General features: G+C 52.4%; 1 protein-coding gene across 4 annotated transcripts in view; it reads left to right on the forward strand.

Annotated features, from left to right (window-relative positions):
• The first annotated feature begins 3,047 nt into the window (after positions 1 to 3,047).
• CYFIP2 (cytoplasmic FMR1 interacting protein 2) overlaps positions 3,048 to 14,525 on the forward strand; it is a 50,557-nt gene continuing 39,079 nt past the window's right edge. For 3 of the 4 annotated variants that reach the window (XM_068206025.1, XM_068206028.1, XM_068206027.1), the window contains exons 1-6: positions 3,048 to 3,248; positions 9,424 to 9,564; positions 11,567 to 11,656; positions 11,736 to 11,813; positions 13,318 to 13,419; positions 14,109 to 14,290. In XM_068206025.1, coding sequence (XP_068062126.1) covers positions 9,448 to 9,564; positions 11,567 to 11,656; positions 11,736 to 11,813; positions 13,318 to 13,419; positions 14,109 to 14,290 — 569 coding nt within the window. In that variant the 5' untranslated portion in view covers positions 3,048 to 3,248; positions 9,424 to 9,447. The remainder of the gene's footprint in view (positions 3,249 to 9,423; positions 9,565 to 11,566; positions 11,657 to 11,735; positions 11,814 to 13,317; positions 13,420 to 14,108; positions 14,291 to 14,525) is intronic. The other variant, XM_068206026.1, reaches the window with a different exon arrangement.

A 14,525-nucleotide genomic window follows, 5' to 3' on the forward strand; every position in this document is an offset into this window, starting at 1 on the left:
TCTACAGCCTCAGAGAGTTCAGCTTCTGCCTCACTGCCCCCACCATCCCTGAAGGAACCAGGGGTCTGCTAAGCATGAGGACATTGCTATTAAGGAGCAGCAATATTGTTCTACTAGGTGACATTTCTGAGGTTATATTTATATTTAGATAAGTGTAATATTTATTAGCTAGAGTGGGTTGCACAAAATATTATTGTGATGGTTTATGTTCAGTTTTATTTTGCAGTCTTTCTATGGACACAATGTGGACTTTAACAAATAATAAAATTGCTGAGTCCCAGCTGTGACTTTCACTATATGTAAGCAAAATTGCAAAAATCATGCACCTATAATCAAATCTTCTCCACCACGATGCAATCAGGCATCTTCTGGCTTTCTGAAATATCTCTGTTCCCCAGAACTATGGTTGTGTTCTGGGGTTACACAATGTGCTGGGTTTGCGGGGGTAAGAAACATGCAGAATCTCTGCAAATATGGTAATTTATTGCACAGGCACGAGATTTTTAAGTCTAAATATCCATTATGGTGGCTTTGAATTCTCCGAATCTTCAAAAAATTGGGGGTGGTAATATCTGAGTGCTCCCGGAGGGTGTTTCTCCATAATTTACAGGACACTTCAGGAATCCCAAAAGGGCAGTGCCAGAGTGGGATGACTGCATGATATCAATGCACTCTAGCACAGTCTTCCCTCACCACAGCAGTGTCTAAGGCAAGTTTAGCTGGGCGCCCTTCACGTGGCTTGACCAGATCAGTTCCCCACAAAGCAGAGGTGAGAATATCAGTCTCCCACTGCAAAGTGAGTCACCTTTCTCTGAACACCCCTTCCCTGCCTGCCTAGAAAGCATTTCACACGTGCTGAATGTTTAAGCTGCTGCCTCTTGGCCTGGCTGTGTCTCACCAGGGTGGGAGGTTGTGCTTGTCCCTCCTTTTCCCCGCGGTGAGTGCAGGGCTCTGCACACCTGGCTGGAGCCAGGCCTGGAGCTGTGTCCCAGCGTGTCCCCAAGCTGCTGCTGAGATGGCCAAGCACGGGCACAGCCAGGCTGGAGCCCCTGCTAGCAAAGGCAGTCAAGCAGTAACCTCATCTAGAAAGAGCAGCTGATGCTTCTCAGTGGAGACCAGGGACTGCAGCGTGGCAGCATTAGCCATGGAAAGCTCTTTTCTGGGCATGGGTCAGTACCACTGGGGATGTGGGTGTTGTTCCAATGCACAATTACCTTAAAATCAGGCCTGAAAAAAATCTAGAATTACCTGAAGTGTTTTTTTAATGAACATGTTTTTATGTGATGTTTGGCATTGTCTCTGAACGCTTGTCAGCACAGCAGGATTCAGGTGAATGGCTCTGCTAAAGCTCACTTGGCAGCCACCACAAATTTATGTGTTCTTGTGTTCAGCTCACCCCACCATCATGTTCTCTCTTCTCTCCACACACTGATGCACACACTGCTGCTGTAGCTGCATGGGGCTGCCCCTCGCTGTCATTGTCCCCAGCCTGCAGGGAGATCTGCAGGACAAATGCAGGGAAGCTCATTCTATCCTTCTACCAGCTAAGACAACACGGAGCAGAAATTAAAGTAGTATCATAACATTAATGGAATTCCCATCACACTGAGCCTGGACAGATTGTGGCCAGATTAAACTGTGCAAAAAAAGTCCACAGCAGTCTTTTCTGCTAGATTTCTTGAACCTTGTTTCACCCACGACCTCAGAATGATATTTGCTGTTAAATCTTTTGTGTCTGCAGTAACAATGCTCACTTACTGATTTTTTCTGACAAGTTTTAAATAGTAAAAAGAGGAATGGTGACTACAATGTGTTCTAGTCAAGGGTGAGATAGAGTTGTAGATATCACAGAATCATAGAATAGTTTGGGCTGGAAGCGAACTTTAAAGGTCATCTAGTTCAAACCCCAAGGAAGAAATGCTGTGCAGAGAAAGGTTCTGTTCCCAGAGATTTATTGATACATTTTTTCAGGCGTGATCCTGTCCTTTAAAACAAAGCTAGTTCCTAAGACTGTTCTGCTGCTTTTCTAGTTTGCAGACCCCAGTGCCTTCAGCCCATGGCATCCATCCAAATTACAGCAGCAGATCTGAGTGTAAACCTGGTATCCAGGTATCCTGGTATCCAGGCTTCCCCACAGAGGCAACAGACACCCAGAGGAAGCAAGCTCAGACCCACACTTTCATGGACAGCAGCAGCAGCCTCTGAAGAATTGGAGGGGTCTCTCAAATCCAGGAAAGGCCAGGCAGCAATCTGATTCTGGCATAGGCTCATGCTCAGGAAAGGGACACTGCCAGGGCCACCACAGAAATACCTCTAGACCTGTATCTAGGCTTTCATCAATCCTTGGGTATCCACCAGTGTCTTTCAACAATGAAGACAGCTCCATAGAGGGGTTACATCAGTCACCATGAGGCAGTGTCCCTCTGAAAGCTGTGTGTTTGGATTTCACACTACATCTGAAGAGCTGTAATAGAGCTTTAAACAGATGTACAAGCAGGACTGGAAACTTGTCCCTGAAAAAAAGCCAGATGCCAAAAATGCCAAAAGGAAGACCTTTCAGATGCCGTGCTGACTCAGAAGAGGATCGGAGCTCTGAGCAAAGGCGCTGCCTTCAGGTTGTGATCCCCAACATGCTCAGTCATCCGAGGCTCTGTGTGTTTTCTAGATGTGTACGTATTCTGCCACCAGGGCGTTTGTTAAGATGGTAGGTGACGCCTATCAATGGTCCTCCGAGGGCAGAGGGGCTGAACACCCGCGACCCAGCGAGCCCAGCAGCAGCGAGATGGAGAATCCCAGCCTGCTCCCGCTTTCCCAGGGACCCAAACCCACTGTGCCAGCATCAAGCTTCCGAGGGGCTGCTGCAGCCGCCCCCTGCTCTCTCCCCTCCGTGCCCCGGGGGTGCTGGCGGCCTCGCCATCCCCGCCGGGAGCCGCCGGCGCCGCGCTGCCGCCAGCCCGGAGCTCCCCGCCGCGGGGGGAACGCGGCCCCCGGCCCCGAGCGGGGGCAGAGCCGCGGCCCCGCCGCGCATCCCCCGCGCCGCTGGGGGAGGAGCCGCCCGCGCCGCTCCAGCCCCTTCCCGCGGCGGGGCCGGGGCTCCCCCCGCCGCCGCGCCGCGCGGAGGGGCCGGCGGAGAGAGCGAGCCGCGGAAGTGCACTTGCTGCAGCCATTTCCTGCTCTTTGTGCGGGCGGCGCGGAGCATCCCCCGCGGAGCATCCCGCGGCGCCGGGCATCGCACCCGGGGAGCGCAGGTGAGCGGGCGGGGGTGGGCGCGGGGCTGCGCGGGGGCTGCGCGGCTCCATCCCCTCCTTCCCTCCCTCCTTCCCTCCTTCCCCGGGGCTGTGCCCGCCGCCGAGCCCCATCTCCGCCGAGCCCCATCTCCGCTCCCCGGGCGGGCGGAGCGGGGCAGGTGCGGGCGCGGCGGGCGGGCCGGGATGTGCGGGATGTGCGGGCCGGGATGTGCGGGATGCATGGGATATATCCCACAATGCCCCGAGCTACCTGCGGCGCTCAGCCTGCCCGCAGCCGCCGCACGGCGCCGGGGAAAAAATAGCGCAAATCCCCGTTGTCCTCCCCCCGCCCCGCATCCCCAGCACGGGGAAGGGGCCGAGCCCCGGGCCCGCGGGCGCTGCAGGCCCCGCCGCGGCAGCGCAAGCCCCAGCCGGGGTGGCGGCGGTGCTGGAGAACGGGGCGCGGAGAGGATGCTGATGATAGAAGGGCGGCCCCGGCCGGCTCCCGGAGCACCCGTGGCGTGGAAATACGGTGTTCCGGGGGGATGAGGGGGATGGAGGCAGCGCCGGCGTCAGAGACAGCGCTGGGAACGAAGGGCTGGAGCGGCGGCCGCAGGTTCGGGCCGTGGCGTGGGTCGCAGGCGGCGGAACCGCTCCCGCCCCGCGGCGCCGGTGCCCGTGCGTGGGGCCTGGCAGCGCTCCTTTGTGCTCAACTTTGCCCCCGATGCCGCTGGAAATGCTGCTGGAAATGCCGCGTGCCAGCCGCATCCCACCGGGCGGAGGGGGAGGGAGCGAGTGGATGGATTCCGCAGGAAATTTCCGTGGGTTGGAAGGACCGGGAAAGAACGAGGAGAAGAAGAAGAAGAAGCACACGGTCAACGCTCCCTGCTGTTGGAGAAGGGGGCAGGCTGCGGGGTTTGTGTGCTGTCAGGGGACACTGCCAGCAGCACAGCGTGGCCCCCTTTGCCATCTGCCGCTTCCCACGGCGGGTTCCTGCCTGGGGGCTTTGGATCACAAAGGTCTCAAAGAATTAGGCTGAGTCGCTGAAGCCTCTGCACCCTCCTGCCCTGAGATACCGAAAGAAAAATCACCCTCATGTTTTGCTTGATGATGGTAGTCTGGGGTTAGGGACAGAGATGGGTGACTAGCCCAGTGTCCTGGTATCACAGCCATATAATTCTGTGCTAATTCCCTGCAAAGGGAAATTCTTTTTTCCTTTTCTTTGTACAGTTGATTGTTATTAATGAAGCCTAAGGAATAGAGAAAAATCTTCAATTTTCTGACCATGGTCTCTGGAGTAAAGCAGAGTATGCTGAATTCATTTTCACTGAATTCAGTTTTGTTAACAAACAGTTAGCGTCTTTGCATGCGAAAGGGGAGGATCGGTTTTGGAAGATCAATAATTGGTCAACTATTAACAATGCTGGCCTGTGTGATTTGGTTTCCCAAGAAGTGCTTTCTTTAACTGTCAGCAGTGGCTTGCTTATAAACTTGCTCTAAATTTCTCAACTCTATTGGAAATGTAGTTTTATATACCTGTCTCCTTCCTTGACCCGCTTTCTTTGGCACCAAAAAAAAAAAAAATACTATTTAGTTATTCTAAAAGAAATTAATTCCAGGGTAATTGTGTTGCTGAGAGACGAGGATGCTACAAATGCTTGGAACTCAGCCCTAATGGGATGGCAGAAAACATAGAGTGGATATAGAGAAAAACAACTTCAGGAGTCATGCAGTTTGGCTTCCTTTTTGTAGAGGGAAGGGTAATTTTATGGGTATTAACGTCTGTGTCTTTGTAGAGCAGAGGCCCAGCTCTGCCAGCTTCACTCACTCTGCAAAGAGCCTCCTGACCGCCATTACAAGTCCTGTGCATTTTAGGCAGGAGTCAAACTAAAGTTTTACACTGTGAAGTTATTTTTTACTAAATATATGTTTGTGGCCAGGATCCTTTATGCTCCTGTTGCTGTCAGGCAGTGGGTACCAGAAACTTGGCTTTTATGCAACTGAGACTTCGTTCTGCTGGGTATTTGTTGGGCCAGGAGAGGGCCTGCCGACTTGTTTGGTGCTGTATTTGGAGAAAGAGAGGGAAGCATTTTCACAGGGGTAAAACTAAATTCAGTCACTTTCCCAGGTTACCCAGGGGCAGGGAATGAGAGCTGGAGAAGATTCTCAGATCCTCAGAGAGTGACCAGGTTTGTCCTCCTTCTCTACATTGCCACCTCCCCAGCAAAAGTCTTTTTGCTGCTCACCTCACCCCAGGCTCACAGGGTTCGGACTCTGTTTGGGCAATTCCCATTTTTTCTTGCCTCCTTTCCTGCTCTTGGTGCCTACTACAGCACCAGTATGAGTGTCTGCTGTAGGAGCAGGCAAGCTGAAAATCCTAAACAGCCCTTGCCACTTGGCCAGAGCTCTGAGCTGTGCAGCTTGGGAGCTGAGCACAAGTGCATGCAACATATTCATTATGGCCCTGCTTTTAAAAGTCTTTATTTCCCCAAGCTGTTTGAACAGTAAAGTCACCTTTGTGCTTCTCCCTGCAAAAAGGATGATACTGCACCAATACTTCTGGGCAAGCATTTTGGTGGGGAAGGCAGGACATGCCCCGTAAGTTCAGACATCTGGGATCAGATGTCCGATCAGACTTTCCTGTGCGGTGAAATCTGGTCCCCAGGCTGCTGCCACAACAGCCCCTGTGTCAGGAACTCCTCCTTTCCATCTCGGGCTGGTGCAGCCATGCTTCCTGCCTGGCTGGCTCCCTGCAGCTCCCCCAGGTCCTCTGTGAGATCATTTGGCTTTAGAAGGTGTGTGAGATGGCCAGAGGGTTTGCAGCTGAGGTGTGGGAAGGGGACAGAAGCAAATGAGCAGAAAGTGTGGGCAGCACTGCACCCATTAGCACGGATGCTCACGAGCAGAAGGGATAAACAGCCCAGTGCAGCATCCCTGCCTCGGGTTTCACTGGGGTGGGGTTGGTTTCTGCCAGGCTCACCTTCAGTTTGGCCAAAACTAGTAGGACCAGAGGAGCTTTGGTTTCTCTGACCAGGGGTGGGATATGGAGGTGGCTCCTGGCAGCCTGTGAGGCCAGAGAGGCAGGATGTGCTTCAGGTGTGCTTTCAGGGGACAGAGAAAAGCCCCTTCCTGGGCACGCTGCTGTGCTGCTCCCTGCTTGGGTGGAGCCCTGCTCCTGGCCCATGTGCCCAAGCACTGTCACCAGACCACCACCACCACGAGCTGAGTGTCCTCTTCCCAGCACAGCCACCCCATCCCAAAGCCCAGGTGGTGGATGGCAGTTAAGGCTTTTTGATGAGCTCCCCAGGGGTCCCTGAATTCCCTGAGCTGGAGCCACTTGGCCACTGCCAGATGACCTCCCAGCTGGCTCCCTTGTCTCTGGACAGAGGGGATGGAGCTGGATTTACAGCACAGCCCCAGCATGTCTGGGTTAGAACCTTCTTTGCAGGAGGGTGAGGGAGGGCAGCACAGGTCTGGGGGAGCAGGGCTCCGTCTGCCATCCTCTCTGGGGATGATGATCCAGGTCTGCTGGCCCTGGACCAGTGGCCCCTCTGTCACACACTCTGTCTGTGAGGCTGCTGTCTGTAACAATGGGCTATGGATATCAGGCCCAGGGAAAATCCTGGCTGACCACTCTGTTCCCTGGAGCTGCTGTTGGGTTCTGGTTGGTGTTAGGAAAGGGTGGAGTGGAAACTGGAAGTCCCCATAAAACCTCATGTGTTAAACCCTCGAAGTCTGTCTCTCCAGCTGCATCTGGATCCTTTCACTGCTCAGCCATGGCAAAGCATGGGGTGGGCTGGTGGCTGATTGCACCTCTCCCTTGCAATGACTTGATGCGTTCTTTTCTGTTCATGTATTTCTGCAGCCTTCCTCTCTGCCTGTTTGTGTGCAAGATTTTTAGGGTAGGGACTGGCTTAGCCTCCCAGGTGTGTGCACTGCCTGGCACAGCAGGACCCTGGTGCTGGATTTGGTACTCTTTCTCCTGGGGTGGCCCAAACAGCAGCAATAATTTTGTCCCCTGTGTTGCTGAGCTCTTTGGGTGTCACAGGGTTGTTGTGGGAGTGCCTTTGATTACAGCAAACGGACAACACCTTGCACAAATGGCCTAAGAATTGGACTTGGAGAAAAATGGAGAATGAGCCCAAATAAACAGCCACAAAGCCCTCAAAGCTATGAAATGGAAAGTTTTGCCTTCTCAAGCCTGAAGTATGTAATGAAGCATGAGTGACTAGCCAGGAGTGTTGTTCTGGGATCCCAGTGGTGAGCGCTGAGGTGCTGGAGGATGGTGGAGGAGCGTAGTGGGCAGATCTGTGTCCATCTGGGGCTGGGCAAGCTGAGCCTTCCCCCGTGCAGAGCAGCCCAGGGAGCCCGCAGGCAGGCAGGGAGGAAGCTGCAGAAATGTAATGTCTGGGTTTGACAGTTGCTACAATTTGTAACAGGAAACCATTTTACCAGATGGGCGAAGAAGGAAACAGAAATTTGAGTGTGGAGGGGAAAAGCTACTTGAGATTTTGGGTATTTTCCAGGCACTCATTTAATGATTCTTCAGCTGCAGGTACAACCAAACCTGTTTCTCAGCTGCCTGGTGCCTTGGGGAGGCATTTGTGGAGCAGGAATGAGTTCTGCCAGGCTCATAGGTATTCCTGCAGCCCACGATGGTGAGGCACAGCTACAGACTCCTTCCCTCTGCTGAAGCCACCCCAGGAGTGCACCCTGTGTCACCCCCTTAGCTGTGGCCCTTGCTGGATGCTTGTTTGCCTATCCATGGATGTCCCAAAGCCATTATCCTTCGTGTTCCCAGTGCTGGAAATAAAAAGCAAACTTATTTTCTTGGAAGCAGTGGGAGATGCTGTTGTGACCAGAGGAGCTGCTGTGGGTGTACTCAAGGGATGTTCTGCTGCTGCTGTATTTGGTGCTTGTGCAGACGCTGCTGGAGCCTTGTGCCCTGCCTGCTACCATGTCTGGCAAAAAAAAGTTGTAAAAGCTTACAGAAAAGCCAAAAAGATGATTAAAGGATTTGAAAACATGCACTGTAATGAGGCAGGCAAAGAGCTTAGCTGGCTTGCAGGGTGTTATATTGAAATGTGTGAGTATCTTGATGGGAACTTTGATTTAGGGAGCTCTACTGTCCTGCAGATCAGAGCAATGAAACTCAAAGGCTCACATTTCAACTAGACAGGCTCTGAGTGAGGCAAGAAGCACTGGGTGGGGGGGTGATTTTTTAAATGGAATCGGGTATCAATATTTAAAGAATTCTCTCTCTCCAAATGTCTAAGTGCAGCAGGCTGTTTTTCTGGGAGACACAGGCTCTAGGTCGGCCACAGCTATTGCAGAGGATTAGGCATTAACTGGGGAAGCCCTGTGGCTGTGATTACACAAGGGCTCAGCCTGGGTGACAGCACCATCCCCCCATGCCTGAGCACTCACAGCCAAGGTGAGTGGCAGGGGAGATGGGGACACACAGGTTTGTTCTGTGGTTCCCACTGGGCACCTGTCTGGGGTAAGCACCAGGGAACTTCCAGAAATGTTTCCCTTTGATTTTATTTTGTGTATTTATTTTCATTTTTGCAACTGGAGCTCTTGGCAGCTCCAGGGCAGGCTGTGACTGGGCAGGGGATGCCACGTCAGTGGTAAAAGTAGGGAAATTTAACAGTAACTTCTTTTTTTGCTGCTTGCAGTGCCACAGCTTTGCCTGCACAGCACTCGAGCCTTTCCAGTTCACCTCTGGGATTTAATGCAGTTGGTTGTTTACAGTTTCCAGGGCTGTTCATGTGTGTGAGGAGAGCATGTGAGTGTCAGCATCCGTCATACTTCTCTAATCAAGCTGCTTCAGGAGATATTCTTGATAGCACCGCTTTGCATTTCGGAGCACACACTTTCACCCGGGGCAGCTAAAGCTGCACTGCAGCACCCAGCTGTTCTGTCTGAGAGAGTTCTGTATAGAGTTGAGAGAGAAGTGCTTGGGTGGGTAGTTGTGTTTCTCTTATTCTGGATTCCTGCTCTGCTGTTGAATCGCAGGAGAGAGATGACATAGAGATGTGGTATAATGCACAAGAAACAGGAAAACACACGTTGGGATTTTGTCCCCTGCAATGCCAGCCAGTTGTGCTCTGATTTTGTCCTTTCCCACTCAGTGTCCTGCTGGCTGGCTGGTTTTCTTGTCTGCCTATCACCCTGTCTTTTGCTTTGGATTTAGCAGGGGAACTGAACATCCGCAGCCATGACGACTCACGTCACGCTCGAGGATGCCTTGTCCAACGTGGACTTGCTGGAGGAGCTGCCCCTGCCAGACCAGCAGCCATGCATCGAGCCTCCTCCCTCCTCCATCATGTACCAGGTACTTCAGCTCCCCGAGGCACGGGGTAGGGAGGGTTGTTCCAGTGGCTCATGCACAGCACAGGGCCACACAGTGCTGTGAGAACCAGCTGAAAACATCCGGGGTTCAGCATGTTGAAGGAAGTGTTCAGAACAGATCTAGCCACAAATGTGTTCCCAAGGACTTTAAAAGGAAGGCGCCAGAGTTCGGTGAAAGGGACTTTTAAAGCCGAGCGAAAATGAGGACCAGAGTGCATGAATGGGTGGGAAGCAGGAGATTTGTGATAACAGCAGAAAGTTCTCAGCGATGTTTATTTGTGCACATATTTCTGTGTTTCCTTTCCACGATCGTGCGTGCATCGAACTGAGCAGGGCAGGCTCAAAGTCCTGCCTGACTTTGGCTGGCCTGTGCCTCTAGCACAGCTGGAGCTGCTGGCATGCAAGGGAGGGCAGCTGCTAGAGCCACTTCTCTGCCCTGAACAACTCAGATTTAGCTGCAGCTGCACTCACCAGGCAAAGCTTGGCCGGGGCCCAGGGCACGGCTTGGCTCCTGCTTTTGCTCCCACAGTGGGATGCCTCTGCTGCTTGGCCACCACACCCTGCCCCATAGCACACACCCAGGGTTAAATATAAATATAATAGGGGGTTCCTTTCTCCATCCTGCCACTCCTGAGTTGCTGGCTCACCCGTGGCAGTGTATAAACACACCAGCACTGTGATTGCTGTGCCTTGTACACAGGGCTTTGGAATTACAGGATCTCCTTCAGCAGGTCAGACCCCGGGCTCATTCCGCAGCTTTGGTATCTCTGTGGGTTATCAGACACAAAGGTCATTCTGGGCTGCTCAAATTTCAGCTCTCCCTTAAAAATCTTGATGTAATTATTTGCTTATCTCTTCTTTCAATAAATTTCTAGCCTTTGCTGGCTTGTGTCTCATGAGGGGCTCAGGGTCCAGCCTTATGGCACAGTCTCCTTTCAGGGCCATGAGTTTGTGCACACAGCTGGGCCTAAAAACCTCCTCTAAGCTGGATCTGGAGATGTTGGCCAAGCCTGTTTCCTCATTATACTCACTTTGTGTGCAACCCTCCCCCTGCTAGCCAGAAATGCTCATGCAGTCTCAGCTTTTGTTGTCACATTGGTCACATGTGATGTCCTGGAGGCACTAAGAAGAGTAGCCCTATGGCCACAGGTCTGTGCTTCCAGCTTTCCTACTCAGGAAATCAGTTATTGAGGTGAGTGTGGTTGCTGCAGTGCTGCTGTCATCACAAGGAGCAGCTCTGGGTGCTTAGGACCTCTGTCTGCCCTGCCCTGCAGCAGGTACCATCAGCCAGCCTTGGCAGAGGAAAGCACCCAGCACAGGGCATGTGAAGGGCACTCCAGAGAGCCAGGGGAGCTGATTTTCCATCCCCAACCTGCCTCTGCAGTTTCTTGCTCCCCTGTCCCAACCCAAAACTGTATCACAACTTCCAGAACAAATGTTTGTCCCAACAGCTGTTTGTGCTTGCACTGATAATAGCACCTGGATGAGGGCTGACTTTCATATTTATGTTTTCCAGACAGCTCATTCCCTGCCCTTTCTCTGTGTTTATCCCTTGGTCTTCCTGCTGACAGGATGTGGTCTTCCCCTAGCAGCCAGGGCACAAACAGAAATTAATAAGGCTGCATCTGTCTTTGAGTTACCAAGCTAAAATCTCTAGAATAATTGCTCTAGCTTTTCTCTCTGGTGTGGCTGCAGTAAAGTTTGGCTTAATTCTACAAGGATTGTAAATGTCAGTTTTGACTGCCATATTTCCACACATATTCCCTGCAGGACAACCACGTATGATTCCAGAGCATCTCAGGATGTGTGTGTGTATGAAACTACTTCAGACCTAATGGTGCAGCACCTCAAATAGTTCACAAGCTCCTCCTGTGCCCCAGGAGCCCTACTAATTCTGCTTTTTGCCAACATATCCCATGTTAGGCTGTACCAGGTGAGCAAACAACCAGCTGTGTTTAATCCCCATCTCTCCATTTTGCCCACAGGCTAATTTTGACACAAACTTTGAAGACAGGAACGCCTTTGTGACAGGCATTGCCAGGTACATCGAGCAGGCCACAGTGCACTCCAGCATGGTGAGTCCCCCAGCACTGTCCCCAGGCTGCTGAGCCCCCAGTGCCTGCCCTGTCCCACCAACACCCCTCTGTCTTTCAGAATGAGATGCTGGAAGAAGGCCACGAGTACGCCGTGATGCTCTACACGTGGAGGAGCTGCTCACGAGCCATCCCTCAGGTAGTCAAGCCCTTCCCAGGCAGGGGTGCTCCCAGAGCACCTCTTTGGTTTTGTCTTGAGTGTGGGTTAGTTTGGAGTGGAGACAGAAGAACAGGAAAAGCAAAGCAAACTAAAGCAGACGATGCTGAGACCCAGCCATGAGGAGATGTCTGCTGTTGATAGGGTACTTTTTATGTGCTGCTGTTGCCTCCCCTGGCTACTCCAGCAGAAGGCTGTGGCTAAGCTGATGGCAAGACAGCACTACAAATCATTTGGTGTGGTGTCCTCCCTGTGACATCTGTGCCTCTCTGAGCAGCTTGTGGGGTCCCTGCCCTTCCCCCTGTGCTCCCCTCAGGCTGCTGTCAGTGCTGTGTGTGATGGAGGAGCAGAGTGCCACAGCAGAGGGTTCAGTTACACCTTGATCAGGTTTGATCTTGCAGTGACCCCTGTGCTTTGCCATGGGGCACATGGATGTGGCCAGGGGGGACCTGTGTTGGCCCCCCAGTCTCCCTGCTTGGTCAGGTGCAGCTCCCTGCTGCATCAGAGACTGTGGCTTCACAGGTGAAGAGCAGAGGCTGCTCCTGAGTGTGCACCACTCCTCCCTACCCCGACTGCATCCTCATGGCCATTGATGCATTCTCAGGGCTGTCCTGGGCAAGGCCAGGAGCTGGGCTTTGGTGATCTGTGTGAGTCCCTTCCAGCTCAGAATATTCTGTGATTCTGTTGTACTGCCTAGCTGCAGTGTGGAGCACCAGGGCAGGGACATTAGATTGCCCACTGCAGGGAGGGCAAGGCTCCTTTGGCATCGGGCTGGCTGCCGTGTCCCCCCATGCCCTGAGAATCAGCTGCTGGGTTACTGAACGTGCACCAGAGCTGTCAGCCCCATCACAGCCTTCTGGGAGCAACAGCTGCAGACAAAGCCAGAGGAGGGCAGCAGGATGCCCTGGGCAGCTGGTGTTTTCCCTATAAGGTTGATAATGACTCCGAGTAACTGTTTTGGAAGTGAGATGGATGACAACTGAGTAAGTCCTTAAATTTAGCTTCCCAGGAGCCCAGTGACAGTGACTCAGTTCATTGTTGTGAGCCACAGACAAGCCCAGTGATTTTTAATGGATCCTCAACAGAACCAGAATAATCCCAGTGAGGCTCTGGCAGAGCTGTAACCTGGTGCCTTGTGTGTCTTGCAACACAAATCTCAGATAACTTCATGCTACAACATTTCCACATTGTACAGCAAGTCCAGACTCCATATTGCTTGTGTTCCATGCCAGACAAATGCATTAGGAGACTTTTATCCCTCAGAATCAGGATTGTGCCTTTTTAGAATGCACGGAGAGAATTTCAAATCTGAAATAGCCCTTTTTGCTTTCACCTGTTGTATTGAGAACCAGCTCCTTCTCAGGTCCCTCTGTTGTCCTTGGGTGGGGACAGGACTCCAGGTGAAGCAAGGAGAAGGTGGTGCCACAGTGACCCACAGCTGGCTTAGAAGCTGATGCTGACACAGATTATTTTCTTTGCAATGCAGGTGAAATGTAATGAACAGCCAAACCGAGTGGAGATTTATGAGAAAACAGTGGAAGTCCTGGAGCCAGAAGTCACCAAGCTTATGAAGTTCATGTATTTTCAGGTAAGTGGTCAAGGAGAGAGGCAAAAATAATCGTTTTACTTTGGTGTTAACATCCCAAGCAGGGCTGTGCTATCCTTGCCTGCCAGGACAGCCCCCAGTAGGTCTCTCCCTTGCAGCCACCTGAGCAAACACCTGAGACCTGTGTGAAGGAAAATCTGTGTGTCCCTTGCTCAGCCCCAAAATCTTCTATACAGGCTGGGAAAGAGCACACCCCTTCAAGTTCATGGATACCCAGAGTCCCCACTGTTTGCAGCTAAGGGTGTCAGGCTCCTGTTTTTCGGGGATGTTGTCTGATGTGAAGAGCTGATTGTCCTTTGCCATGTGGCAGTCACGGCTGCTGTGGGCTCCCCATCACCACCTGCGTTATAACTTGCTGCAGCTGAGTTTCACAGTCATTTTTAGGTTTTATAGCCTGTAAAGTCCTTTATGTCCCACCTAAAAAATGCAGCCTGATTTTACAGAACACCCCACACGTGGGGCAGGTGCAGTTGAAGAGCTCGAGTCCCTTTCTCCACTCAAGCACTGAGCACGTTTGTCAGCAGTGATTTGTAACAATGCTTCATTGCATGGGAACTGCAGAGAAGAACCTCAGACCCTCCATCCCCAGCCAAAAAAGGCTTTTTAAAGGAGCTGGTGGGGGTGGAGGGGGTTCCCCTGGTGGTGCATGACCCTGTGCCACTGCCCTGCAGCGCAAGGCCATCGAGCGGTTCTGCAGCGAGGTGAAGCGCCTGTGCCACGCTGAGAGGAGGAAGGACTTCGTGTCCGAGGCCTATCTCCTCACTCTGGGCAAGTTCATCAACATGTTTGCTGTCCTGGATGAGCTGAAGAACATGAAGTGCAGCGTGAAAAATGATCATTCTGCTTACAAAAGGTGAGAGGGGACAAAGTGACGGGAATGGAGACATGACTGTGCCTGGTCTGCAAGGGAGCGCCTGGTCTGAGCAGCAGTGAGGGCAGGAGGACATCAGGGCTGGAGATGGGGTTTCTGTGCTGTCCCAGGCTTTCTTTGTGAATTTAGGCAAATCTCTGAACCCTGTTGTGTCTCAATTCCCTCTTGGTGAGTAGAGCTGTGATGCTGGGAGGTCTGAAGCTGCAGCATTGCTGCA

This window comes from Anomalospiza imberbis, chromosome 15 (genome assembly GCF_031753505.1).
Source record: "Anomalospiza imberbis isolate Cuckoo-Finch-1a 21T00152 chromosome 15, ASM3175350v1, whole genome shotgun sequence".
In the NCBI taxonomy this organism is placed as follows: domain Eukaryota; kingdom Metazoa; phylum Chordata; class Aves; order Passeriformes; family Viduidae; genus Anomalospiza; species Anomalospiza imberbis.